General features: G+C 44.7%; 1 protein-coding gene across 2 annotated transcripts; it reads left to right on the forward strand.

The window, feature by feature from the left end:
- The first annotated feature begins 1487 nt into the window (after positions 1-1487).
- On the forward strand, positions 1488-27934 carry LOC120945650 (holocytochrome c-type synthase). 2 transcript variants are annotated; one of them, XM_040359972.1, is made up of 8 exons: positions 1494-1682; positions 4366-4488; positions 5221-5313; positions 16143-16267; positions 19092-19240; positions 22380-22499; positions 24968-25054; positions 27558-27934. In XM_040359972.1, exons 2-8 carry the CDS (start codon positions 4371-4373, stop codon positions 27754-27756), a joined length of 891 nt encoding a protein of 296 aa, XP_040215906.1. In that variant the 5' UTR covers positions 1494-1682; positions 4366-4370; the 3' UTR covers positions 27757-27934. The 2 variants fall into 2 exon arrangements, with proteins under 2 accessions (XP_040215907.1, XP_040215906.1); XM_040359973.1 differs by lacking the exon at positions 5221-5313 and having other exon boundaries at positions 1488-1682.
- Positions 27935-27940: the final 6 nt, after the last annotated feature.

Genomic DNA, 27940 nt, shown 5'->3' on the forward strand with positions numbered 1-27940 from the left:
GGTCTCCCAGATACACCCCATGTAACTCCAATCCTCTCTTCCCACCTCTTTTCCAGAACCTACTGAAAACCAGAGGGAGGTGCCAGAGAGATGAAGCCACATGTCAGTCACCTGCTGCTACTCTTAAACCACTTCCAGCCCCCATATAAAAAACAAACAGGCTAGGCCTGCCTAAGTTTACCTGCACTGGCTGTAACAAAAAAAGAAAACATCTACCTCTAGCAACCTACCTATGGTAGAGGGTGCTACACTTATATTTGCTCACGCTAACACCAACAATGAGGTGCATTTTTTGGCTCCGAGTTCCACCACCAATGGACTTTATTTTTACTCCCACTCACACTAATAAAGGGGAATTTTTTTATTTATGTATTTTTTTGTTTTAGTACAAAAACCCACAAATTTAGCAGCGGTATAACAGATACCCGTAACAAGCTATTTATCATGCTCTACTTCATAGCCCATCACATCAACTGCAATGGCCAATGTACGTATCCAAATACAGTAACAGATCCAATTGCAGGAGTAATATAAGGACTTAGGCCCAGATTCTGAAAGGGCTTACGACGGCGCAACGCAATGTGCGCCGTCGTAAGTCCTAATCTGGGCCGTCGTACCTATGTGACTGATTCATAGAATCAGTTATGCATAGATATCCATTAGATCCGACAGGCGTAAGGCTCTTACGCTGTCGGATCGTAAATGCAATTTTTTTTTTCGCCGCTAGGTGTCGCCTCCGTCGTTTTCCCCGTCGTGTATGCAAATTAGCAAAATACGCAAATTCCCGAACGTACGCACGGTCGACGCAGTGAAGTTACGACGTTTACGTTAGATTTGCAACGCGTAAAGTTGCCCCTGCTATATGAGGGGCAACCAATGTTAAGTATGGCCGTCTTTCCCGCGTCAAAATTTATAAATTTATGTCGTTTGCGTAAGTCGTCCGTGAATGGGGCTGGACGCCATTTACGTTCACGTCGAAACCAATGACGTCCTTGCGACGTCATTTAGCGCAATGCACGTCGGGAAATTTTAGGGACGGCGCATGCGCAGTACGTTCGGCGCGGGAACTCACCTAATTTAACTGATCCACGCCCCCCTACCCGTAAATGACTTATGTTACGCCGCCGCAGTTTTACGCCATTCTACAAGAATCTGGGCCTGCTTTTATAAGGACTTTTACTTACAATAGTGATGGAACTTAATTTTTTCTCACTGACACCAGCAATAAGCCTTATTTTTGCTCATATCGAGGTTTTTTTATTCCCACTTAGACCAACAATGGGGCTTATTGTATTTTATTTTTGTATGCAAAAAAAATCAAACAGCTCTGGCAGTGAAAGAATGAAATAAATCACGTGGTCAGTGGAGGAGGTCATATTCTGTCACATTACTGTCCTTTTGGAAAAGAAAAAATAAGAGGGAAAGCAGCAGGTCGGGAATGTCTCTGCGTTGGTTGGCTTTAGAAAACACAGACACCCAACGAGCACAACTTCCTGGTTGGAGAATCCGTCACCTAGGCAACCGCCACAACGAGGCTCGACCCGCATGAGTTCCGCCAGCTGTTGGATGAGGTCACACGTGTGCGCCGCGTCCTCGTGCAGTAGGATTTACCCCTTCCCTATGCGGGACCGGTGTGTGGAGGGCAGATAGAAGCGGAACCGAGCTCGGAACTCCGGAGAACGGTGTGTAGAGGCGGGGTAGCGGGAACCTGAGGGGTGTGCATGTTGTGTCAGAGCGGGGACAGGACAGTGACCTCTACAGGACATGTCACCTCTCTCTTCTGTGACACTGACCTGTCATGATGTGAATGGGAGCCTCCCTAGAACTACATGGGGTAACGCCGAGCTCCACACACATCTAAAGTGTCACTGAAGGAATTTTTTTTCTCATATTAGATCTGTCACTTATTTTGTATTGTTCTCTATGGACATTCCTTTCTGTCATTCCTTTTAGAATGCCCCATTTTAGAGTCAGAGAGGGTTATATATTTGCCTACTGTGTCCCATTGGGGAGATTTGCCTTAACTTCCTGTCCAGCCAATTATTAGATGTGAGTGGGATCTAAAGGCTCATTCTCACTGTGTGGTGACTAGGGATGCGCTGAACACCCCCCTGTTCGCTTCGCACCAGAACCTGCGAACAGGCAAAACATTTGTTTGAACACTGTTAACCACTTCCATACCAGGCACTTAACGCAGCTTCCCGCCCAAGCCAATTTTCAGCTTTCAGCACTGTCGCACTTTGAATGGCAATTGCGCGGTCGTGCTATACTGTACCCAAACAAAATTGGCGTCCTTTTTTCCCCACAAATAGAGCTTTCTTTTGGTGGTATTTGATCACCTCTGCGCTTTTTTTTTTGCGCAACAACTAAAAAAAGACAGAAAATTTTGAAAAAAATACTTTTTTATTTTTTTCTGTTAATTTTTTTGTAAATAAGTAAGTTTTCTCTTTCAATTACGGGCACTGATATGATGGCACTCATGGGCACCGATGAGATGGCACTGATGGACATCGATGAGGTAGTACTGACGGGCACTGATGGGCGGCACTGATGGGCGGCACTGATGGGCGGCACTGATGGGCGGCACTGATGGGCGGCACTGATGGATACTTGTGGGTGGCACTGATGGATACTTGTGGGTGGCACTGATGGATACTTGTGGGGTGGCACTGATGGACACTGTGGGGTGGCACTGGACACTGTGGGGTGGCACTGGACACTGTGGGGCAGCACTGACTTACCCATGTTGCCAGTCAGTGCCCATTTGTGGGCACTGATTGGCATCTTTTTTATTTTTTAATGTGTTTTTTTTGCCCCCTTTTTTTTTTTTGCCCTTCCCTGGTGGTCCAGTGTGGTGATCCGAGGGGGGGGGCTGCGCTGATTGTAAACAATCAGCGCAAACCCCCCCTGTCAGGAGAGCCGCCGATCGTCTCTCCTCTACTCGCGTCTGTCTGACGCGAGTGAGGAAGAGCCATCAACGGCTCTTCCTGTTTACATCGTGATCAGCCGTGGTTGGACACGGCTGATCACGTGGTAAAGAGTCTCCGCCGGAGGCTCTTTACCGAGATCGGAGATGCAGGGTGTCAGACTGACACCCCGCATTACCGATCGCCGCGAGCCCCCACGGGCGCGCGCGGCATGAAATCCTGCAGGACGTCCATGGACGTCCAGTCAGGATTTCAAAACCATTTCCCGGACGTAAATCGGCTATAGGCCGGGCGGGAAGTGGTTAAAGTCTATGGGACACAAACAAGTGCTCATTTTTAAAGGCTTATATGCAAGTTATTGTCAAAGTGTTTGGGGACATGTATCAATGCAAAAAAAAAGTTTTAAAAATGGCAGTTTTTTTGGGAGCAGTGATTTTAAGAATGCTAAAAGTGAAACAATGAAAATGAAATATCCCTTTAAATGTTGTACCTGGGGGGTGTCTATAGTATGCCTGTAAAGTGGTGCATTTTCCCGTGTTTAGAACAGTCCCACAGCAAAATGACATTTCGAAAGGAAAAAACGTCATTTAAAACTACTCGCGGCTGTAATGAATTGTCGGGTCTTGGCAATATACATAAAGCTTATTTAAAAAAAACAAAAAAAAACGACATGGGTTCCCCCCCAGTCCATTGTCAAGCCCTTTTGGGTCTGGTATGAATATTAAGGGGGACCCTGAACCAAAAACGAAAAAAAAAAATGTGCTTGGGGGGGTCCCCCAAAATTCATACCAGGCCCTTCAAGTCTGGATATTAAGGGGAACTCTGTGCCAAAAAAATGGCGTAGGGGTCCCCCAAAAATCCATACCAGACCCTAATTTGAGCACACAACCTCTCAGGCTGCAGGAAAAGAGGGGGGGGGGTGGGAGAGCGCCTCCTGAACTGTACCAGGCCACATGCCCTCAACATGGGGGGGATGGGTGCTTTGGGGCAGGGGGGCTCTGCCCTCCCTGCCCCAAAGCACGTTGCCCCCATGTTGATGGGGACAAAAGCCTCATGCCCACAACCCTTGCCCGGTGGTTGTGGGGGTCTGCGGGCGGGGGGCTTATCAGAATCTGGAAGCCCCCTTTAACAAAGGGACCCCCAGATCCTGGCCCCCCTATGTGAATTGGTAACAGGGTAAATTGTATCCCGACTATTTCACAAAAAAAGTGTCAAATTCCAGATTACTTTATTGTGAATGGGTTATGTTTCTTCCTAATAAAGGACATCTGCATTATTATTGTCTGCTCTACAACGCTGATTTTTAGTTTACTTGAACTCTGAGGCAATTTTTAGATCTTCAGTTGTGAACCAAAACTGGGAAAGAGTTTTCACTGATGAACTGTAATCAGTATTTATGTGTACAGTGATTCATGTGTTTTTTCTTTTATCATGGCAGATAAAATGGGTGCTTCTGCATCAGCTCCTACCTTGCCCCAACCAACGGCAGCAGTTTCAGACACATCTCAGTCTACAGCATCTCCACCACCAGAATGTCCAATGCATCAGAAAAAGATGGAAGGTAATACTAGCTGTAATTATGACAAAGAAACACGGATCACAAAGCGAAATCTTTCTATCATTATGCATTAAAGTATATGTAAACCCTAAATCTGCTTTTCAGTTTGTTACCATGCCTTACTGTTATCAGTTTATGTAACATCAGCTGGTGGTCCACATTTTTACCTTACTAGGTATATGCCTGCAAAATGTAAATGGTAATAGATTTTTTTACTGTGAGCATACCAAAGTTGTTTACTTGGGTTACCAAGTCTGCTGAGAAAGCTAAACATATTCAGAAAAGTGCTATTCTTAAAGGGGTTGTAAAGGTAAAAGTTTTTCTTACCTTAATGCATCCTATGCATTAAGGTAAAAAAAAACATCTGATAGCACCGATAGATCGCGATAATGATTCTTTGACGTGCAGCTCTACTCATAAACATGGCGGCATGGGGTGAGATGTGTAGTGGGGACAACCTGGCAATGGAAGACTGCCCCTGGGCGTGTGAGTATGTTTCCCTGGATCAAAAAAAAATTACCAAACGTGTCATATATTCCAGATTACTTTATTGTGAATGGGTGATGTTTCTTCCTAATAAAGGACAACTGCATTATTATTGTCTGCTCTAAGAGGCAATTTTTAGATGTTGAATTGTAAACCAGAACTGGGAAAGAGTTTTCATTGATGAACTGCAATTAGTATCTATTCGTTTTTTCTTTTTCTTGGCATATAAAATGGGTGCTCTTACATCAGCTCCTACCCCACCACAGCCAACAGTTTCAGACACACTTCAGTCTACAGGATCTCCACCACCAGGATGTCCAATGCATCAGAAAAAGATGGAAGGTAATACTACCTGAATTTATGACACAGATCCCAAAGAAATATTTCTATCATTATGTGTTTAATGTATATGTAAACCCTAAATCTTCTTTTCAGTATGTTTGTTACCATGCCTCGCTGTCAACATCAGCTGGTGTTCCACGTTTTTACCTTGCTAGGTTTATGCTTGCAAAATTTAAATGGTTTAAAGGATCAAAAGGGATTTCCACAGTAAAGGGATTTTTTTTTTTTTTTTTTTTTTACTGTGAGCAAAGTTGTTTACTTGGGTTACCAAGTCTGCTGAGCCAGTTACATTTTTTTAGAAATGTACTATTCTTAATCAGTTATACTGCGGCAGCTTGGCTCGGCTGCGTGAATTACCGCAGCTGTACGTTGCTCGTGCACTCCCCCCGCTGTGATCGGATTTGTTACAGAACCGATTGAGCTAGAGGCCCAGACCAATGATTTCTGGCCTAAACCTGCTGATCGGTTCTGGTGAATGAAATGCCTCCCCTGCTTCTGCAATGTAAACACTGGCAGAGGAAGTGATGTCATCTCCCCTCGTGGAGCCGTTTTCGGGTTCCAGCACAAGAGAAGGCATCCATAGTGAGTACACGAACACCAGGGCACACTTTTCACCCCCCCCCCCACCAGTTAGTGACCGTAGTAGGTCCAGCCATATATTCCATAATAAAGGTTTTAACCCTTTGATCACCCCTCCCAGTTAACCCTTTTACGGCCTGTCAGTGGCATTAGTATAATGTACAGATCTTTTTTCTGATCACCATATTGGTGTCGCTTGTGACTCTAAACAGCGTTAGGGCAGTTAGCGTTGGTCCCAGATAGGTTTAGGGTACCCGCCATATAGTTCCCTAATAAAGGTTTAACTCCCTCGATCACCCCCAGTTAACCCTTTCACTCCCTGTCACTGTGATATTGGTATAGTGTACAGATCTTTTTTTTCTGATCACTGTAGCCACGGGTCAGCTAGTTGGCATCAGGTGTCAGCGTCGGTTAGCTTCAATCCCAGACAGCTTCAGATTTTAACACTTTGATTGCCAGTAGCGCTAACGCACACACCGTACACCTCCTTTACTAGTATATTTGTTTGAATAGATGACTATCTTTGATCTGATCATAGACAAACAAGCACTGCAGTAACACTTGGTTGACGTGGCGAGTCCCAAAAGTGCATTTCAAGCTGGCGCGGTGGCTAGCACAAGTAGTGCCCCGTGGCCACCAAGAATTGAAAGACATGCCCATAGTGTCCTTCTGGCTGTTTGCTAACCCCCCCCGACTTTTACGAGCAGTTTTTCCCCAAAAAATCTGTACAGATCAATTGTCGACCAAAGCAATTTATATGCTGGTCAATTTATCGCCGCAAATCCAAATTTGACCCTTGCCAGAGAATTTTGCTGGAAACCTATAATGGTTCCCGAATGTAAGACCTTTGTGGGCTCTTTTTCCTCATGGGCATTACTAAAAAGATTGAGTTGCGGTAATATTGGTCCACTGACCCAATTTACCATATCCCGTGTTCTCTGCTTCCATGACCAGGACTAGATACAAGCAAATGTTGTGTTTTCTGGCCACCTTGCTTTCAATTTCTCCCCAGCAAGCGTGCCAGATATGGGGTCAAGATGTATGACCTCTGTGACAGGGCCACAGGCTATACATAACGTTTTCTAGTTTACAAGGGAAAAGATAGAAGCTTGGAGACCCCCAACTGCCCGACTGCATAGGGAGCAGCAGTAAGATTGTTTGGGACTTTGTGTCACCCTTATTCGGAAAGGGGTACCACTTTTATAGAAGTGGGGGAAGTTTTGGGGCTTTAAATGAGATGCGTTTTTAGCAGTATGCGATTAAATATATGGAATAAAAAATGTTTCCAAAATAGCCAGGCTCAAAGTTACCAACCAAAAAAAGCACTAAACCAAATTAATCTGTCTAGCTGTATGCATTAAAAAAAAAGAGGTTTAGTTGCATGTATTTGCAAATACCTGTGTGAGCTGCAGGCCGCGTCAAGGCACTCTGTGTACTGCAGTCCTAACTATGAACTTTAAAGTCTTCTAAATAGGAGCACAGGAGTGCTAATCAATAGATAGGGGGCAGACGATCACCTAAACCCACCCCTACCTATAGTTGGTCTAGCAAAAAAGAGCACTGGAAAAGCAAAATAAATGCAAGAGTGGAACCAAACATGCCTACCAAACCAAAATACCACCAAACTAACGGTGGACCACATCAACCTGGGTCAGCTAGTCAAAAAATGACAATGTATAATTAACTGTTTATTTCACTCCTGAAACGCATCTCCATCCCTGGATAGTGTTAAAGAGGGGATAGGGGTACCACTTTTACATGAACAATTATTACACAAGCTTGGCAGTCTTTAGTTAGTTATTTGATTCTGGAGTTGGTGCATGTGGCATCGTGTGATCTAATCGTCAGGGCTTCAACCAGCGGCCTGTAGATTCCCAAATTAGACTGGCCGGGGTTTCCAGAAGAGTGCCCCTGCTTGAAGTGTAATAAATTGCTTGCAGTCAATTGGAGCAACACACTGAATGTTACCACAGTAAAAAAATTACGATGATAACTGGTGTTGTTGAGAAGCCCCTCTGTGTCCACGAATACAACCTTAACATGGGAGGGGTGGACTTCAACTTCCAGATAATGGCGCTGTACTTAATTGCCCGTAAGGCCTGATGTTGGTATAAAAGGTGTCTGTATACTTATTACAATTGGCTCTGCTGAATGCTTATGTGTTTATACAAAGCATTATGAAGAACTGGATCCTTCCTAAAATTCCAGGGAGAGATCACAGCCTATCCGTTTCCAGACGGTGCTGTGGCCCAACTACCCAATGCAAACGCAGTGAGCTGGCTGCATTAAAGGCATTTTCCAGATGTCCTCCCTGTTACCCCTACCAAAAGAACACCCCAAAGATGTTGTGTCTATAGAAAACATGTATATAGGCGTGACACCTGCTTTTTCTCACCTCGTCTTTCAGGACAGCACCTGGAGAGAGCGCAGCTCCACCCACTTCCCAGGAAACACTGCAGTCAATGCTATAAATTCCGCCCCCTTCCACCATGGCCTCAGTTGTAGTGTTTCCTCCGGCCATGGTGGAAGCGCTGCAGGGAACCAGGGGTGTGCTGTTCTCTCCCCAGGCGGGGAAGGTGGATTGTGTTGAGCATACCGGTGTTTTAGGTTAGGAGGTGATCCTCCAGAGGCGGACCCGACTTCTCCCCTGACGCGCGGGTGAAGGTCGGGTGCTTCTCCTCTTCGGTCCGGCGAGGACAGAGGCTGCTGGAGGTCCCGCTCCCTTAGTCCGGGCATCGTAGCTTGCGGGGGGGCGGTCAGGTGCCGTCCTTCCGGCATACGAGGCTCCGGAGTGGAGGGCGTAGTGACGTCCTTTCCGGGTGGAGGCGGGACTTCCGGCGGCGCGTGGCGGCTTCCGGTTCCGGCCGCCTGGAACGCAAGAGGGGGAGTGAGCCTCGGCGGTGCTATTTCCGGGTCTCGCATCGGCGAGAGGAACCCGGGAGATTTAAAAGAGCTGTCGCACGCCCGCAGCGTTCTGGGACCATGGAGCCAGAAGACGCAGCGGAGGTGGCGGGAGCAGGAGCCACAAGCACCAGCCCGGCCCAGGTAGGAGACCCAGCGAGGGTCAATGTACCAGGGTGTTGTTATGTGTCCCTCTTTTCTGCCCCTTCGGGGGAGGGGAGCCTGCCTCACTCACCCTAGTCACTTCTGTGGGTGCGTGTAGTTTTCTGGTACAGCGGTGATGGGTGCTGGTTTTTTATTTGTTCACTAGCTGTGTGCACTTGTGTGTTTTGTTGGCTGGCGTACAAAGGTTAAACATAGCGTTGTTGTCCTTTGTGTCGTTTCAGAAAGTTAAAGAAAAACTTAAAGTGGTAGAACCTCCTCCTTCCAAGAAGCGGTGTGCTACTTTTAAAGCTTCCCTTAAAGGGAACTGGACCAAACCTTTATGCAAAACTTGTATTGCGGAGATTGTCAGGGGGGAAGCCTCTACTAGTTCGGCCTCTGAGCAGACCACCGTCAAGGGAACGGGGGAGTTGCTCTCTTCATTTAGGGAGGAGTTGCACCAGACTTTCCAGTCTTTTCGCTCCTTCCTTGACAAGGGTCCGACTAAAGGATCTAAGGCCAGGGCCAGTACCCCCTCCACATCTAGAAGGTTAGACAGTGAGTCCGAGGAGGAGGAACCTGAAAATGCTATTTCAGGATCAGAGGCGGAGGATGAAGAAGAAAGGGATACTTCTTCCTCACGCTATAAACTGTCCTTAGAGGAGGTTGATGACCTATTAAGGACAATTCATTCTACCCTAAACATTAAAGAAGATGCGACTCAGCTGTCATTGCATGACAGGATGTACCAGGGTTTGGATGAGGTAAAACATCGTACCTTCCCGGTACATAAAGTATTGTCTGAGACAATTAAAAGAGAATGGAAGGACCCAGAGAAGGCACCCTTCTTTTCTAAATCTCTGAAAAGGAGATTTCCTTTCGATGAGGATCCAACGCAGGCCTGGAATAAAAGGCCTAAACTGGATGCAGCATTCTCAAAAGTTTCCCGCAATACGGACCTAGCTTTTGAGGATACAGGTGCCCTTAAGGATCCCCTGGATAAAAGAGCAGATAGCCTGCTCAAAAAAGCCTGGGATACCTCCTTGATTAACCTTAAACCAGCTATGGCATCCACTGTGGTGGCCAGAAACCTTGAGCATTGGCTGGATCAACTCAAAGGTCACATCGAGGCCGGTACCTCTCGTAGAGAGCTTTTGGAGTCCTTTCCAGTCCTTTTGAAAGCGGTAGGCTATATAGCGGATGCTTCGGCTGAATCCGTGAAGCTCTCCGCCAGATCCTCGGCGTTGATAAATTCAACCAGAAGGGCCTTATGGGTTAAGACCTGGCAGGGGGACACAGCCTCTAAGCTGAAACTGTGTGGGTTACCTTTTGAAGGAGACTTGGTTTTTGGCACAGGACTAGACACCGTCCTAGATAGGACGGCGGATAGAAAGAAGGCTCTTCCTTTAAAAAAGGTAGATTCGGGGTCCAAGAAAAATTTTCGTCCTTTTTTCCAAGCCAAGGGTCCTAAGGAGGCACAAAGAGGTCAGGGTGGTAGACCCTGGAGGTCCCAGAGGGGCCGCGGGAAGCCTGGGGTGTTGTTTCGCTCCCCCAGTCAACCTGCTAAGCCCCAGTGACTGTCTCCCAGCTGTGGGTGGTCGGCTCCAAGCCTTCCTTCCACAGTGGGCAGAGGCGACGTCCAGTCCGTATGTGCTCAAACTCATTGCAGAGGGATACGCACTGGAGTTTTCGGGAAAACCACCGTCGCGGTTTTATGTGACCCAATTGCCCAGGGAGCAAGAGAAGTCTCAGGCTATGCTGACATTAGTGGAGGATTTTCTCCAACAGAGGGTGATTACGCCAGTTCCCCAGAGAGAACAGGGGGAGGGTTGTTATTCCCATATATTCCTTGTAAAGAAGCCGTCGGGCAAATTCAGGTTAATTTTAAACCTGAAGGTCCTGAATCTAGCTATCCGGTACAAGAGATTCCGCATGGACTCTATATACTCGGTGAGAAAGCTTCTTCCCCTGGGGTGCTTTCTAGCTTCAATAGATTTAAGGGATGCTTATTTGCACGTCCCGATCAGGACTTCCTCCCAGCGCTATCTGCGTCTAGCCATCAGAACAGAGAGCGGAGTGATACATTTTCAATTCAGAGCCCTCCCATTCGGCCTTTCCTCCTCTCCCAGAGTCTTTTCAAAGGTGGTGGCAGAGGCCTTGGCACCCCTAAGGCTCAGGGGGATTTCTATAATTCCATACTTGGACGACCTCCTGCTGTTCGCCAAGTCGGAGGAGCAGCTTCTCCTGGACCTAAGGAGGACCCAGGCTCATTTGGAAGGGCTCGGTTGGATCCTGAACAAAGAAAAGTCAAGTCTAGTGCCCTCCCAGAGGATAGTCTTTCTAGGATACGTTATAGACTCTGTTCAGGGGAAAATCTTTCTACCAGAAGAAAAGATAGAGAAGGTTCGGGCTGCGGTGAAGACAATTCAGACGAATGTGCCGATTTCTGTGCGCTCAGCCATGTCCACAATGGGCTTACTCACGGCCGCCATTCCGGCGGTGCAGTGGGCTCATCTCCATTCAAGGGGCCTACAGCAGGTGATCCTTCAGAATTGGACCCATGGGGAATCCCTAGAGAAGAGATTCAGAGTTCCGTCTTCAGTGAAGAGGAAACTTTGGTGGTGGAGAAGCCAGGTAAATCTGCGCCTAGGTCTGTCTTGGTCCTTCCTCCCTACAAAGGTCCTAACTACGGACGCGAGTTCGTGGGGATGGGGTGCTCATCTGAACGGGCAGATGGCACAGGGATCCTGGACGAAGGAAGAGTCCAGAAGGTCCTCCAATTGGAGGGAACTCAGGGCCATTTGGTTAGGGCTAAGGGCCTTCCAGGAGCTGATTCTGGACCAGCATGTCCAGATTCTGTCAGACAACGCCACAGCAGTGGCGTATGTTTCCAGACAGGGAGGCACGAGAAGCAAAGTACTCCTCAGTCTGGCCTTACAGACTCTGTCCTGGGCAGAGGTGAACTTGGCTTCCCTATCGGCAGTACACCTAAAAGGCAGCCTAAACATGCTGGCAGACTTTTTAAGTCGGACGAGGGTTCTGGAATCGGAGTGGTGTTTATGCCCGGAGGTCTTCCAAGAGCTAGTAAACAAGTGGGGAACTCCTCAGATAGACCTGTTCGCGGCCCAGTCCAATGCCAAGGTTCCGGCTTATTTCTCTCTAAACAGAATGGACCAGGCAGAGGGTCTAGATGCGTTAGTTCAACGCTGGCCCTTCCGCCTGTGCTATGCCTTCCCCCCGGTTCAGATCATTCCCTTAGTGTTACGGAAGCTTCAGGAGGAGAAGACTACTCTGATCCTGATAGCCCCGTACTGGCCCAAGAGGCCTTGGTTTTCGAGTCTGTTGGAACTGGCGGTAGAAGACCCCTGGGTTCTACCAGTCAGAAGAGATCTACTTTTTCAGGGCCCTCTACTGCATCCAGACGTGAGTCGGTTAAGGCTCACGGCCTGGTTACTGAAGAGCTAATTCTTAGCAGGAAGGGTCTATCCAAACGTTTGGTAGATACGCTACTTAGTAGTAGGAAAGAGGTCACGAGGGCCATCTATTTCAAGACTTGGAAGGTTTTCAATTCTTGGTGTGAAGTTAAAAATTATTCTCCTTTGAATACTTGTTCCGTCTTGGAGTTTTTACAAGACGGTATGGATAAGGGTCTGGCAGCCAGCACCTTGAAGGCGCAGGTGGCGGCTTTGTCAGTGTTTCTAGAGAGACGTTTATCTCTAGAGCCCTATGTCATCAGATTTTTTAAGGCCTTAGCCAGGGCTAGGCCTTCCCCATTTAAATTTTTCCCCAAGTGGGATTTATCAGTGGTCCTGGGGGGTTTGACTCAAAAACCCTTCGAACCACTGGTAGACGCCTCTGTAAAGTTTCTAACTTTAAAGTTGGTGCTTTTGGTGGCGGTCACCTCAGCAAGGAGGATTAGCGAGCTTCAGGCGCTTTCCGTTTTGGAGCCTTTTTTTGTCAATCTTCCCTGATAGGGTAGTATTAAGAACTGATCCGAGTTTTCTTCCGAAGGTAGTTTCAGTATTTCATAGGACGCAGGAAATAGTGTTACCTACCTTTTGTCCAACTCCTTCTTGTCCGAAGGAGAGAGAATTCCATTCCTTAGATGTCAGGAGATGCATTAGACGCTATCTAGAGGTCTCTAGCGAGTTCAGAAAGGCGAATTCGCTTTTCATTCTGTTTTCAGGATCCCGCAAGGGGCATGGGGCTTCCAAAAGTACTCTGGCTAGATGGTTACGCATGGCTATCCATGAGGCATACAAAGCTAAAGGTTTGGATCCCCCTCCGGGAGTAATGGCCCATTCTACTAGGGCGGTGGCAACTTCCTGGGCAGAACGGGCTGGAGCTTCACCAGAACACATCTGTAAAGCGGCAACGTGGACGAGCTTTTCCACCTTCGCTCGTCATTATAGGATGGATTTGCTCTCTGTGTCAGAGCAGTCTTTTGGCAGGAAGGTCCTGCAAGCGGTGGTCCCACCCTAGAGTAAGTACTCGGTTATCATCTCCAGGTGCTGTCCTGAAAGACGAGGTGAGAAAACCTTAGTTGGACTTACCGGTAACGGTATTTCTATGAGTCTTTCAGGACAGCACCGATAACCCGCCCTTTTATTATTAAAGATAATATATATATATGCTAATGTGTGTAGTTTCTATGTTCTGCTTATCTAATTTCAGTGTGGCCGGAGGTACTCGTGAACAACTGAGGCCATGGTGGAAGGGGGCGGAATTTATAGCATTGACTGCAGTGTTTCCTGGGAAGTGGGTGGCGCTGCGCTCTCTCCAGGTGCTGTCCTGAAAGACTCATAGAAATACCGTTACCGGTAAGTCTAACTAAGGTTTTTTTTTTTTTTTTGTCCCTCCTGTCCTGACCAACCTTGTCTCTGCATCGGTGACTGTTTCCTTTGCTACCACACACTAGTGAAGTATTAGAATAAGGTACAGCATGGCACAGTCCTAGGGCAGACTTTCACACAGGCTCTCAAAAGATGTTAGATGGCCATTGCATTTTGAGAGACCCTAAGCTGGAATGTTTATAGTTACAATAAAAAAAGGCCAAAAATATTTTGTATTGCTTTTCTCTCTCTATTGTTCTGCTCAGTTTTACTGTATTTTATGCTTAAGTGTAATGTTTTATTGTTACTGTGTTTTGTGGGGTGTATCTTTATTTTATTTTTTTTAAAAGGTTTTTGTTGCCATAGGCACATAAGCAAAAAAAAAGGAATGGGTTACAGACATTGCTGTATGATTAACTTTAACATATCGTCATCGTTCCAATACAATACGTTTTGTCCGTACACATGTAGTTTTTGTCAATCCAGAACACCAACATATAGCTAAAAACAAAATGAAATACCTCTAGACCATTGTGAAGTGTGCTATTACCTATCTGCCCCCATGAACTCAAATTGGTTGTCTGTCACAGTGTCATTGGAGAAAAAGTATATTGATTGCCTAGATCAACCGTTAATTATTAAAGTAGGAAAATATATATATATATATTGTAGTTTATCAATCTTTCATCTAGATGGTATAACCAAAAAAACGCAGTCCTAGCGACCCTAAGACGCATACAGTATAACAAAGAGAATATAGTTCTCCTAAGACCACTACTAGGACACAATGATTGATTAAAAAAAGTTTAATTGTATTGAAAAAACACACACAGATTAATGAAAAAGAGGGGACTAACAGTTTACCACACAGTTTAAAAATAGGACATCGTTGTCATATGTCCCCTAGCATCGTAAGTCATTTTGTACAGTGTAACCTTTGCATTGAATAGGACCTTCCAAGATAAGGTGAGATATTCTCACCTAATCCAGTGTATTGCAATAAAAAAAAAAAAAAAAAAAAGGTTTTTGAACAAAGTTTTTATATAATATTGCTCATAAGTTCGTCCTCGATCATGCCCAGAAACACCACCAGCCGACTACATATATTTGGAAGATCAAAAACATCTGCGATGAACTGAGTGACCTGTGACCATAAGTGGCAAATCCTATTGCACGCCCCATACCATATGTAGAAAAGATCCCTCCTCTGTAAAACATTTATTACATGTTGTCTCTCTCTCTCTCTTCTCTCTTCTCTCTTCTCTCTTCTTCTCTCTTCTCTCTTCTCTTCTTCTCTTCTTCTTCTCTTCTCTCTTCTCTCCATTTTATATAATTTTGGGGGCGTATAATACATTTGATGTAAATATCTTAATTGTATCTTATCTCTGACTAAAATAACTGGGCATATAAGATACCAACCAACCCTTCCTCCCAAAGCTCTACAGTTGGTTTGGGTATATTACAAGAAAAAAAATGGTGACATGAGGGATCGTCAGCAGATTGACAGTCTCAGCTCTGTTCCTGTGAGCTGTGTGGAGAGGGATGTGTCTCTTCCCTCCAATCGGCTCTGGGAGCTCTCCTTACTTTCAGCTCCCTGCCCCCTTTTTTCTGGACTTTGATCAGGTAAAGAATACGGCAGATAAACAGGTGCAACTTCTGTGGGAGGATCCGTTTTCATCTCTGTGCATCACCTGAGGCCAGCCACTTCACTTGGTATATGTAAGGGTTTACAGCTACCGTACTTTAAGTACAGAAAACCGCAGAAAATAATCAGCATCCATCTTCTGCTGCTTTACTTTAGTACAATGAATTTGATTGGTTGCTATGAGTTACTACACCTTATGAATATGATTTATAAGGGAAAGCCACTTTGGTTTTTAACTTTCAGTAGACCTGATGAAACCTGGACAGTTTATACTAATCATTAGAAGGAAATGGTCACACAGAGGTCTCTGTGAAAAAGGAATGACCGTTTTCCAGAGAAAGGTGGATTGGGTATAAGCAAATCTCTACCTTTCCTGTAAAGGTTTAGTTACATTCTACACCCTCGTGTCTCCTGATGCTTTCTACTTCAATATTTTTGGATCTGCTGATTTCTTGACAGTTGGTTTCTACTAAAAGGAAGCATTTACATTTTTATTCCGTCATATTGGAAATTTCAGTTGCCAAGGACAACATAAGAGCTCAAAGAAATGAGCAATAGGATTGGTTTTGGGCTAGGTACATGGTACCTAAGGAGGTGGCACACCCATCAAAGATTTTTCAAATATACCAATTTCTGGGCATTATTATACTTGTCCACATAACCTTGCCTCAATACACAATATTATGTTTTGTGGATTCAAAGTTTTTTTTATTTTATTTTTTATGCTTCAGGTTGTCCAGTTCCCCAGAATGCTGAGAGCCAGAGCTGTTCAGGACCAGCTCATCAAGAACGAGCATATGAGTATGTTCAGTGTCCAATGAAAGCGGGCAATGAAGATATTGATCCCAGCAATATGGTATGATGTTACATTGTTGCTCTCTGATAAATAGACTTGGGCCTCATACAATGCTAATATAAATAACCGGGAGAACCCCCAGTAGCCTACAATGATGGACTATATCTGCCACAAAAGGAGACATTTAATAAAAACACTGTTTTCTAAATAAAATAATCAAAAGATTTAAAGTGGATGTAAACCCACTCATCTTTTTTAAAGTAATGACATGGTGCTGATCTATAAGGATATACATGCCTCCTGCATGTATCCTTACCTTTCAAATATCTCCCCCCTTCTTTATTTGGAGCCCCATAAAACTGTGGATTCAGTGGGCGAGCCTGTTGTACGGCGCTCGGTGGGCAGAGTCATGACATCACCAGACTCCCCGTCCACCTCTACATTCAGGCCTGGCCGGAGTGAAAAGTGCGTGCACAGGAGAAGAGCGCGCTCATGGCTCCCGTCACTTCATGTGTCACTGTCCAGTGACAGTCGGGCATGATGGTGCGGTGCGGACAGCTTTGAGCACAGATCCCCCTGAATGGCTTTTCCGCTGAAAGCCACGGGAGGGAGAGAAGCAGCTGATCTAAAGCCATGCAGGGAGATCGGTGCTCACGGCTGTCCCTCCGCTGCACCGATCACCTCCGACTGTCCCTTGTGTCTTCCTCCTCCAGCACCTGACGTGTTCTCCTCCACCACCTCCACTCCCCTTCTGTCCTCCTCATCTGCCCGCTGTGTCTTCCTCCTCCGCGCCTACCCTTTGCCCCCATATGTTGTTTACCGGTCCTTTCCTTTTCTGAATGGGACATAGAAAGCGTTCGTTACCGAACGCTCTCTATATCTTGTGATAACTAAGCAGAGTAACCGGTTTGTTACTCTGCTTCAGTTTATGAATAGAGTGGAGCCTCTGTCTCCTCTCCATTCATCTTCAGTGTGAGAAAAGGAGAGGGGAATCTGTGACCTCACTCCCATTCTCTGTCTCAAAGGGGAGATGTCAGGGGTCCGGTTAGACCTCTGATATCTCACAAAATCCCCCCAACAGGGCTCATAAAAAATAAAACTGCAATGAATATAAAAAAAATGTATTGTAAAAAAGAAAAGTACTGACAGTCCCCCCACTTTGTAAAAATACATATAAAAAAAAAAAAATACTGACACCGTCCACTGCCCCTTTTTTGGTCCGCAACAGAATCGGATCGCTTGGGTGATCTGATTCATGTCCGAACTGTCAGTTCGCAGTGCGATATGGGAGCTGAAATGGGGGGGAGGTTAACATTGCATGACACTCCCCAGCAGTTCGCATATGGCAGTGTGAACTGCTGTGCGAGTCGGGTGCGATGTGGGAACCCCCGCAGTGGATTCGCAGGGTTCCTGCATCACACCAGTGTGAACCGAGCCTTGGTGGGAGCAGTCAGGTGACATTTGTAGGCTGTATGCTTTTGAGGCTCGGTTCACACTGGTGCGATGCGAGAGCCCTGTGAATCCACTGCGGGTTCCCACATCGCACCCGACTCGCACGGCAGTGCAAACTGCTGGAGAGTGTCAACGCACTGCGAACTAACAGTTCGGACATGAATCGAATTGCATGGGTGTGAACACCCATGCGGACCAAAAAAAGGGTCCTGTGCGTGTTTGGTCCGAATGGAGTGCGATATCAGCCATACTATCTGTATGACTGAAATCGTACTGCACGGACATCTCATGTGATTTGCAGTATGGTGAGAATCGCATGCGATCTCGCACAGTGCACCATTGTGAACCCGGCCCTAAAGCTCATTCCGCCTTACTGGGTATAATTATAAAAAGTGAGAAATCCACCCCTCCCCCCACATAACACATCCTGGTGATGGAAAGGAATGTTGCAACTGTGATCAGGTGACCTCACACACACTGCACTATAACAATAATCAGATCACTGAAGCTTCTCCTCTGCCCAGCTCTGACTAAATACATGTCCCCTAAATCACTTGTCTGTGTATATTTGGCTGTCTGTTCTGTGTGTTCACTGCACCATACATTTGCTTATCACACTGAACTGTGGATCACACCCCATGATGAGAAACATCCAGTCAAAACACAGGAAATGCAGCCAAACCTGGGAGAGGTGAGGGGGGTGGGATGTGAATTGTCAACTTTGTACACAGGATGTGCCTGTCACAGGCTAGTGCATGAGATATGTAAATAACTTGTCAATCACAGCAAGGGGGAGGAACTGACAAAGTTTTCGGTTTGTCCGTTTTATCTCACTGTAAAAAAGAGGATTGCTCAGAGCTGGATTAACTGTGTGGCAAGACTGGGCACAGATGGTAGGAAATCCTATCCTTCACATTGTGCCAGCAATGTGGTTTACATCCACTTCAAGTGAGACTCCAAAAGACAATGGGTATATAAAAAAAAAAAAATACAAATGGAAATAAATATATACACGTTGGATAAACATGGTCCATACAGTATTATGATCTGATGTTGTCTGTGCGGTCAACGTTTCGCCATTAAATTTGCTTCTTCAGGACCCAGACATGACCAGTTTAAATTGAATTGCCAATGAAACTTGGCAACAGGTTGATCAACCCAAACGCCTGGGGCATACATAGGAGCACACCAAATACAAGACACATGGCGAAAGGCAGCAATCTTGGATTAAACCACAATCTAGGACATATGGCAAGTAGAAATGGCAAGACACAGGTTTGCAGTGAGGGATAATCATGTAGTGCCACAAATTTATTTTAGCTGTGTATGTATTTTTGCACTCTGCTTACAGTTATGGTGTTCATTTTAGAACATTTCAGCTCTTTGCCTTTTTTAATTTTATTTTTTTCAATTTTTGTTCTTCCTTTTCCAGATGCCTCCTCCGAATCAAGCCCCAGCACCAGATCAGCCTTTCTCTTTATCTTTAGCCCGAGAAGAATCCACAATCCCTAGAGCTGAAAGTGATAAAAACTGGGTGTATCCTTCAGAGCAGATGTTCTGGAATGCTATGCTACGGAAAGGGTAAGCCATACATCTTAAAACTATGAAGTGAAACTTGACTAAATATATTTGTGCCTAAATACATAGCATTATATACTGTAAGCTGTGAGGGAGGTCGGCAATGTAATCAGGAAGCTGTGCTTGCTATTTGCATCCTGAGTATTGGGCATCAACTTAGAATATGGACGGGCTTCTTATTTTATAGCCCAAGCCCCATGAGTTAATTTTAAAGCCCTTCTCTAATCAAAACATATTTCAAACATAGTCACTTTTAGGTCAGAAAGCGTGTTACTGGTGAGATTCCCATGTAAAAGTAAATGGCGGGGGGTAAAAAAGGAAACGAGTGCCGCTTTCACATATGTGAACCTTTACCTTGTAAAACAACCCATTCAGTTTAAAATAGAAATGCAAGGCATTACACTATTTGTACTGTATATTTAATATTTTTTATATAAGTTATCACAACCTCTGTTCTTGGCTGCATAAGGGACTTGGGAAGGTAGGGGTGGAGCTTCTTTGCACAGTCCAGTGTAAAATGCTGAGCTAGAAATACACTGTAAATGCTGGCAGGGGGTGTGTAGTGGGAGGCAGAGAAACGGCAGTACACTGATCTTCCCAATGAAGAGCTGTGGGGGGGGGGGGCATGTCAGCAGAAGTTTGATCATTTGAGTACAGACAGGCTGTGCTCCCAGGTAGAATGCAAGAAAGCAAACTGACACCACACTTGGATTGATAAGCTTGCATGCCATGGTGTGGTCAGTTTGAAATAGGAAAAAAAGGGGAACTGGCAGGATCATCAGTTTTTGCACAGAAAGGTGGCAATGCAAAGAACACGATACTGTTTAATACAAGACACACATGAGAAATTTGAAATGGTGGGGTAACAAACTTTAAGGACTGGTGTGCTCCAACCGATACAGTTAGGAGCTAAGTAATTAGGTGGCAAGTTAGTCCAAGGATGGAGCAAAACTAAGACTATATTCCTTTGCTCAATTGGCCCCAAGAGTTGGGCAGTACTTGGCTTGCTTTAGGAACACTTCTTGAGCAAACTGCCTTTTTTGATTTTCCATGAGTAAAAGGAAATCGTGCACCTTGTTGTTGAAACTTCTTGTTTTCTTTTTTTCTACTGAAGGAAAATTATACCTTTTTATTTTAGGGCTTAATTATCCTGCACAGGTCTGGGGTGAACAGGACACATGGAAAATAATGTTCACACTATACAGTGAGGGGAGGGTGGGGGCGGAGTATTTGACCACCTGCTGATTTTGTACGTTTGCCCACTGACAAAGAAATTATCAGTCTATAATTTTAATGGTAGGTTTATTTTAACAGTGAGAGACAGAATCACGACAAAGTTTTTTTAAATTGATTTGTTTTTTAACCACTTAAGGACCCCTTCACACCGATATACGTCGGCAGAAGGGCACGGCTGGGCACAAGCACGTACCTGTACGTCCTTTTTAAGAGCCCAGCCGTGGGGTTGCGAGTGCGCCGCCGGCGGCACACTCGCGACCCGGTCTGACGCTCCGTGACCGCGGACCCGATCACCGACGGTGTCCCGCGATCGATCACAGGAGCTGAAGAACGGGGAGAGTTGTGTGTGTGTGTGTGTGTAAACACACCTTCCCCGGTCTTCAAGGTGGCAATGTCAGTGATCATCTGTTCCCTGATATAGGGAAAGACGATCACTGACGTCACGCGTCCAGCCCCGCCCCTCTACAGTTAGAAACACATATGAGGTCACACTTAACCCCTACAGTGCCCCCAAGTGGTTGACTCATTCACTGCATTGTCATTTTCACAGTAATCAGTGCATTTTGTATAGCACTTTTCGCTGTGAAAATGACAATGGTCCCAAAAATGTGTCAAAATTGTCCGATGTGTGCGCCATAATGTCGCAGTCATGGGGAAAAAAACGCTGATCGCCGCCATCGGTAGTAAAAAAAAATTTGTATTAATAAAAATGCCATAAAACTATCCCCTATTTTGTAAACACTATAAATTTTGCGCAAACCAATCGATAAACGCTCATTGCGATTATATATTTTTTTTTTTACCAAAAATAGGTAGAATACTTATCGGCCGAAACTGAGGAAAAAAAATTTTGTTTTTATATCTTTTTTGAGGATATTTATTATAGCAAAAAGTAAAAAATATAGAATTTTTTTTTTTTTTTTAAATTGTCACTCCTATTTTTGTTTATAGCGCAAAAAATAAAAACCGCAGAGGTGATAAAATACCACCAAAAGAAAGCTCTATTTGTGGGAAAAAAAGGACGCCAATTTTGGTTGGGAGCCACCTCGCATGACCGCGCAATTGTCAGTTAAAGCGACGCAGTGCTGAATCGCAAAAAGGGGCAAGGTCCTTAACCTGCATAATGATCCGGGTCTTAAGTGGTTAATGAGTGAAATAAGTATTTGACTTCTTTGCAAAACATGACTTAGTACTTGGTGGCAAAACCCTTGTTGGCAATCAGAAGTCAGACGTTTCTTGTAGTTGGCCACCAGGTTTGCACACATCTCAGGAGGGATTTTGTCCCACTCCTCTATGCAGATCCTCTCTAAGTCATTTCGGTTTCGAGGCTGACGTTTGGTACCTCAAATCTTCAGCTCCCTCCACATATTTTCTATGGGATTAAAGTCTGGAGACCGGCTAGGCCACTCCAGGATCTTAATGTGCGTCTTCTTGAGCCACGCCATTGTTGTCATGGTTGTGTCTTTTGGGTCATTGTCATGCAGGAGTACCCATTCATTACCTAATTTCAATGCCCTGGCTGATGGAAGGAAGTTCTCGCCCAAGATTTGACGGTACATGTGCGTCGTCCATCGTCCCTTTGATGCATTGAAGTTGTCCTGTCCCCTCAGCAGAACACCACCAAAGCATATTGTTTCCACCTCCATGTTTAATGGTGTTCTTGGGGTCATAGGTGGCACTCCTCCAAACACAACGAGTTGAGTTGATGCCAAAGAGCTTGATTTTGATCTCGTCTGACCACAACACTTTCACCCAGTTCTCCTCTGAATCATGCAGATGTTCATTATCAATCTTCAGACTGGCCTGTACATGTGCTTTCTTAGTCATGAGACCCCAAGTATCTAACATTGGTGAGGTTGGAGTTCCGTTTCATTATTATTGTAAACCTCTTGATTTTGTGCATCAGGTGGAAATGGAAGGAAGAGGATGTTGATCAAAAAGATATGACAAATATTATTAAAATTCACAATCAAAACAACGAGCAGGCCTGGTCTGAAATCTTGAAGTGGGAAGCTCTCCATGTGAAGTAAGTATTTAGAGAATACTACTGTTTGGCAAGTGATGTTACTATTGTACAGTATATACCCATAACAACAAACCACTTTGTTTGCCAAAAGCATAAATAGATTGGCCACAGATATGTCTGTGTTCTGCTAAATAAGAAACTAGAAGGTTCCACCAACTCATCAATTATATTTTACATTGAACCAGTCACGGGGGGGGGGAACTAACATGGTTGAGCAGGAAAAGCTCTGACAAGGAATTGTAAGTTATAGTAGGCTTGGCTCTGAGTTTGCCTTCCTCCAGTGTTGAAAACCTTTAGTAGGTAGTTCTGTTTTAAGCTTGGCTAAGTGCTATCTTAAAGCGCAGTTCCCGAAGAAAAAAAAATATTTAAAGTCGGCAGCTACAAATACTGCAACTGCTGACTTTTGGGTGCCCGCAATGTCGGTACCTGAAGCCGATCTGTCCCTCAGCTCTTGGGTGGAGGCGCCGCCGTCTTCAGTAAGGGAATTGAGAAGTAAAGCCTTGCGGCTTCACTTCCTGGTTCCCTACTTCACATGCGCAAGACGCGCTGCATGATCCCACTGGTCCTTGCTGTCTTCTGGGACATGCGTGTCTCCCAGAAGATGGCAAAGTGGTGATCGATATCTGGAAGTGGGAGCAAATACCTGGATTACACAGGTATCTGCTCCCCCTCCTCCTGAAAGGTGCCAAATGTGACACTGGAGGTGGGGGGGGGGGGGGGTTCCTGAAAAGCAGACGTTTTTTTATTTTTGTGTGGAAATTTCCGCTTTAAGATCTTAAAGGAGAAATATGGCCAATGCCATTTTGGCTATACCTCTGTAGGTCACAGAAGTGCAGTTCGTTCTGCACTCCTGTGCCCCATTTTCAGTTGACAGTGGGCTAAGGTCAGATGACATCCCTCAGTCTGTCCAGGCTTGGGAAAGATCCTGACTTTATGGTCAGGATCCACCCAGATGCCTGGACCGGCAGCTGGATCAGCCTCTCTGTGAGCCACTGGAAAACTGAGCCAACTGCTCGTGCCCCCTCCACAGCCTGACGTTCCAGTCAGCGCTGGAGGGGCAGAGCAGAGAGCAGTTGACACAGTGACCAGCTCTCTGCTCAGCAAAGACTGAGAACTCCGTGATCAGCAGTCTTTGTTCATTTCTTGGTTTTGGAGGAATAATCCACCTAGGTGAGTATACTTCTTACCAGTGTCATGCAGGAGATAGGGGGTGGGTGCCTAAACTATGCAAATGCCTACCGTTCAAGAACCCTTCACTTGTTCAGAAAACGTAGAAAGCTTTGGCAGTGTTTTGAGATTGTTCTCATAGTAAAAATAAAATATTGGACTATATGGTGGTTATTGGCCTGAATCTTGGCTTGATTTTTTCACTTCCTTCAAGAGGGAGGCAATGCTGATTGTTCTACAGTGAAATCACCCCAGTGTTGTCACTCATATAGTTTTAGATAGACCTAAAGTAGAGAGCAAACAGATTTAAAGCTCCATTACATTTAAAGGGAAAAAAATAGCAAAATTAGAAAAAATAATATAGTGTATACAATTGCGGCACAAGTCATATTGTAATTGAATGTTATTAAAAAAAAAACACCTTTCCTTTTCAATCTGCAGCGCTGTAATTTTCTGAAAATGCAATGTAATCTGGCTATTTGTGGTATTCTGTACACCGTGTACAGAACACCCCCCTCAAAAATGTCTTGCTTGTGTGATTGGCTCCCTGATTTACTCTGAAGTCTACACTAAGATACAAGTCAGATTTCCGGCACCCCTTGCCACAATTTTTGTGTGTGAGATATGTCCTAAAGGGATGCAGGCCCAGTCGCTTTCCTCATTTGTGCCCTGCAGGTGCTGCAGCTAATTGCTAATTATGAAACCACTCCCTTTAGGCCCCTTTCAGACTGGGGTGGTAGCCGATTTCGCGGTATAACGCCGCTAAAAATAGCGGCGCTATACCGCCGGGATTGCCGCGGGAATTGGCCGCTAGCGCTGCGGTATTAACCCCCGCTAGCGGCCGATAAAGGGTTAATACCGCCCGCAATGCGCCTCTATGCGTTTCAATGGAAAGAAGCGGTGAAGGAGCGGTATACACGCCACTCCTCTCACCGCTCCTAAGATGCTGCTGACAGGAATTTTTTTTTTTTTGTCTCCTGCCAGTGCATCACCTCAGTGTGAAAGCCCTCTGGCTTTCACATTGAGTCTGCAGAGAAGGAGTTTTTCAGGCGGGATAGCAGCAATATTTTTAGCGCTGTATTGCCTGAAAAACTCCTCAATGTGAAAGGGGTCTTAGACTCAATTTCCCACATGCACACAAACACAGAGATTTTTGGGTATTATTTTTGTGGCATATTGCAGCTCTAACCTGAAAATAACTACAGAAGCCCATGTGTTTCCATGGCTTGTGCCTTTAAAAAAAAAAATGAGACTGTATAACTGGTTCATAATAACATTTGTATTGTTCTCTTCCTTTTTAGAGAATGTCCTTGTGGCCCCACTCTAGTTCGCTTTGGAGGTAAAGCAAAGGAGTATTCACCCAGAGCACGAATTCGATCATGGATGGGGTATGGTTTCTTTTTTATCTTAATAATTTTTGTTCCTGGGGTAAAAGCAACTCCAGGCATGCAGCTAAATGGTTATGTGAACTGTTTAGAAAGGATTTGTAACTCTCTTCAGCTAGTCTTGTTATCTAGACCAGTGTTTCTCAACTCCCAGTCTTCGAGGTGCGCCACCAACAGGTCATGTTTTCAGGCTTTCCATTATTTTGTACAGGTGATTTGATCAGTTTCACTGCCTTAGAAATTACTACAGCTGTTTCATCCAAGGGAAATCCCAAAAACATGACCTGTTGGGGCGCCTCTACTGCAATTAAGCAATACAGTTTGATAAAGGCCCCTACTTGGACTGCTGATTAGACCACGAAGGAGCAGAAACTCCGTTCTGAGCATCTGGGGTAAAGCTGTCCACATAGACCATCCTCCAACGCCGGCTCTCAATGCTGTCGGTCTGCAATTGTGACCAGAAAGACTACCCTGCAGTAGAGCGATCTGAAAGCGTGACTTGAACCGCTCGTGGAGCGCAGCGTGGAAGGGACAACATTGTCAATGGCGGTGAGGAGGACGGTCTATGTGGACAGCTTTACCCCGGATCCCTGCATACTTGGATGTGCCTCTTTTAATCAACAATGTGAGTTGCTAAATGTTGTACCTTCATTAAATGTAACCATATTTCTACACTTAGAGGCACCTCTCTTCTCCTTTATACTCAGTTGTGACATGACGCTAATCTTATACCAAGAAATCGCTTGTATATCAAGTCAAATCTTTCTTTTTTTTTTTTTTATATATTGCTGGTCTTGCAAAATGCTCTCAAACCAAGGTTTTACTCTATATCAGGGATCTCCAAACTACGACCCTCTAACTGTTGCAGAGCTACACGTCCCACAAGGCATTGCAAAACTCTGACATTTACAGACATGACTTGGCATGATGGGAATTGTAGTTCCTGAACAACTGGAGGGCCGTAGTTTGGAGACCCCTGCTCTATATATTTTAGATGGAGAGATATCGTATATACAGTGTGTGAATATAAACAATTTTTATATATTTAATTAAAATTTTAACTCTTATTACAGTTGTGGATTTAATACAGAAAGTTGATTATGTTCTGCTCTTCAAGTCTATATTAACCTCTAGTGTATGACAGGGACATATCCCCAACAGGACACAGACAGCTAGAACTAAAGTAACTGTAGTTTTTTTTTTTAGGCTATACAGATGCTTTAAACTATTTGCATTTAAAACTGTGTTGCATTTAAACAAATCATCCCAGGGTGTTTATGCAAAGCAAGCTTTTCATCCAAAGTGATAACAAAACATCCTTTTAACCACTTCAGCCCCGGACCATATTGCTGGTCAAAGACCAGAGCATTTTTTGCAATTCGGCACTGCGTCGCTTTAACTGACAATTGCGCGGTCGTGTGACGTGGCTCCCAAACAAAATTGGCGTCCTTTTTTTCCCACAAATAGAGCTTTCTTTTGGTGGTATTTGATCACCTCTGCGGTTTTTAGTTTTTGCGCTATAAACACAAATGGAGCGACATTTTTGAAATAAATGAATATTTTTTACTTTTTGCTATATAATATCCCCCAAAAATATATAAAAAAAATAAAATTTTCCTCAGTTTAGGCCGATACGTATTCTACATATTTTTCGTAAAAAAGAAAACTGTACCTTAACCACTTATGGACCGGGCCTGTTTTTCAGACTCTGTGTTTACAAGTTAAACACTTTTTTTGTTGTATAATGTTTGGGTGTTCCAAGTAATTTTCTTTTTTTTTTTTTTTTTCCCCCTAACACCCTAGAGAATAAAATGGCGGTCATTGCAATCCCTTTTTGTCACACCGTATTTGCACAGCAGTCTTACAAGCGCACTTTTTTGGAAAAATTACACTTTTTTTTTTTTTTAATAAAAAAATAAGACAACAGTAAAGTTGGCTCAATTTTTTTTTTTTTATATATTGTGAAAGATAATGTTGCGCAGAGTGTCGCTCTGTTGATCCCCGCTGAGCCGGCGGATGACAGGGTGGTCCCCGCACACTGTGCAGGGACCGCCCTGTCTTTTCTCCGCTCTCCCCTATGGGGGATCGGATGAACACAGACCGTATGTCCGTGTTCATCCCATCCGATTTGCAGACAGAAGGAAAAATAGGGTTTCTTCTGTCTGCAGAATCGTATCATTGCGAAGGCGGACGAGATCAGGTGTCAAGCGGCGGTTCATCCTCTGACACCCGCAATCTCATAGGGACCAATGTATGTCCCTTTTTCATCCGCAAACGGATGGATAAAAAAAGCGGACATACGGTCCACAGGTGTGAAAGGGGCCTTAATCTACTGCTTTGTTTACATTGAAAAGAAGAAGTAAAAGTGTTGTATTTTTTTATTTCACCAGGTTGTAAAATGGTATCCTGCTTTTTACTTGGTCTGGAGTTTGTCTTTTTTTTTTTTTTTTTTTATCTTGTTGAATCTTAAACTTTATAGTTGTACTTTCCCTTTTTTCTTGTACAGTTACGAGCTTCCCTTTGATCGCCATGACTGGATCGTAGATCGTTGTGGACAGAACGTCCGCTATGTTATTGACTACTATGACGGAGGAGAAGTGGATAAAAACTATCAGTTTTCGATCTTGGATGTCCGTCCTGCGTTTGACTCCATGACTGCCGTGTGGGATAGAATGAAAGTGGCCTGGTGGCGTTGGACCTCTTAATCTATTGGGAATAAACCTTATTGGGCAATCCTGTGAAAGATAGAAAAAGATGAAATGACAGCAGTGCTTTATTGCAAAACCCCTTTTTTGCAGATGTTACAAATATGCAGCTAAATATTTAATGTATATAGGAAGGTGAACATTTAAACAAAATTAAAAATAAACATTCTCAAATTTTCATTGG

The sequence above is a fragment of the Rana temporaria genome, chromosome 7 (assembly GCF_905171775.1).
Source record: "Rana temporaria chromosome 7, aRanTem1.1, whole genome shotgun sequence".
In the NCBI taxonomy this organism is placed as follows: domain Eukaryota; kingdom Metazoa; phylum Chordata; class Amphibia; order Anura; family Ranidae; genus Rana; species Rana temporaria.

What these genes read in the sequence shown, in the direction of transcription:
- LOC120945650 (XM_040359972.1), top strand. Translation starts at nt 4,371, where the DNA reads ATGGGTGCTTCTGCATCAGCTCCTACCTTGCCCCAACCAACGGCAGCA. An exon ending in GCATCAGAAAAAGATGGAAG is followed by an intron (nt 4,489 to 5,220) that starts GTAATACTAGCT and finishes CTCTTACATCAG; the next exon opens with CTCCTACCCCACCACAGCCA. An exon ending in ATATTGATCCCAGCAATATG is followed by an intron (nt 16,268 to 19,091) that starts GTATGATGTTAC and finishes TTCCTTTTCCAG; the next exon opens with ATGCCTCCTCCGAATCAAGC.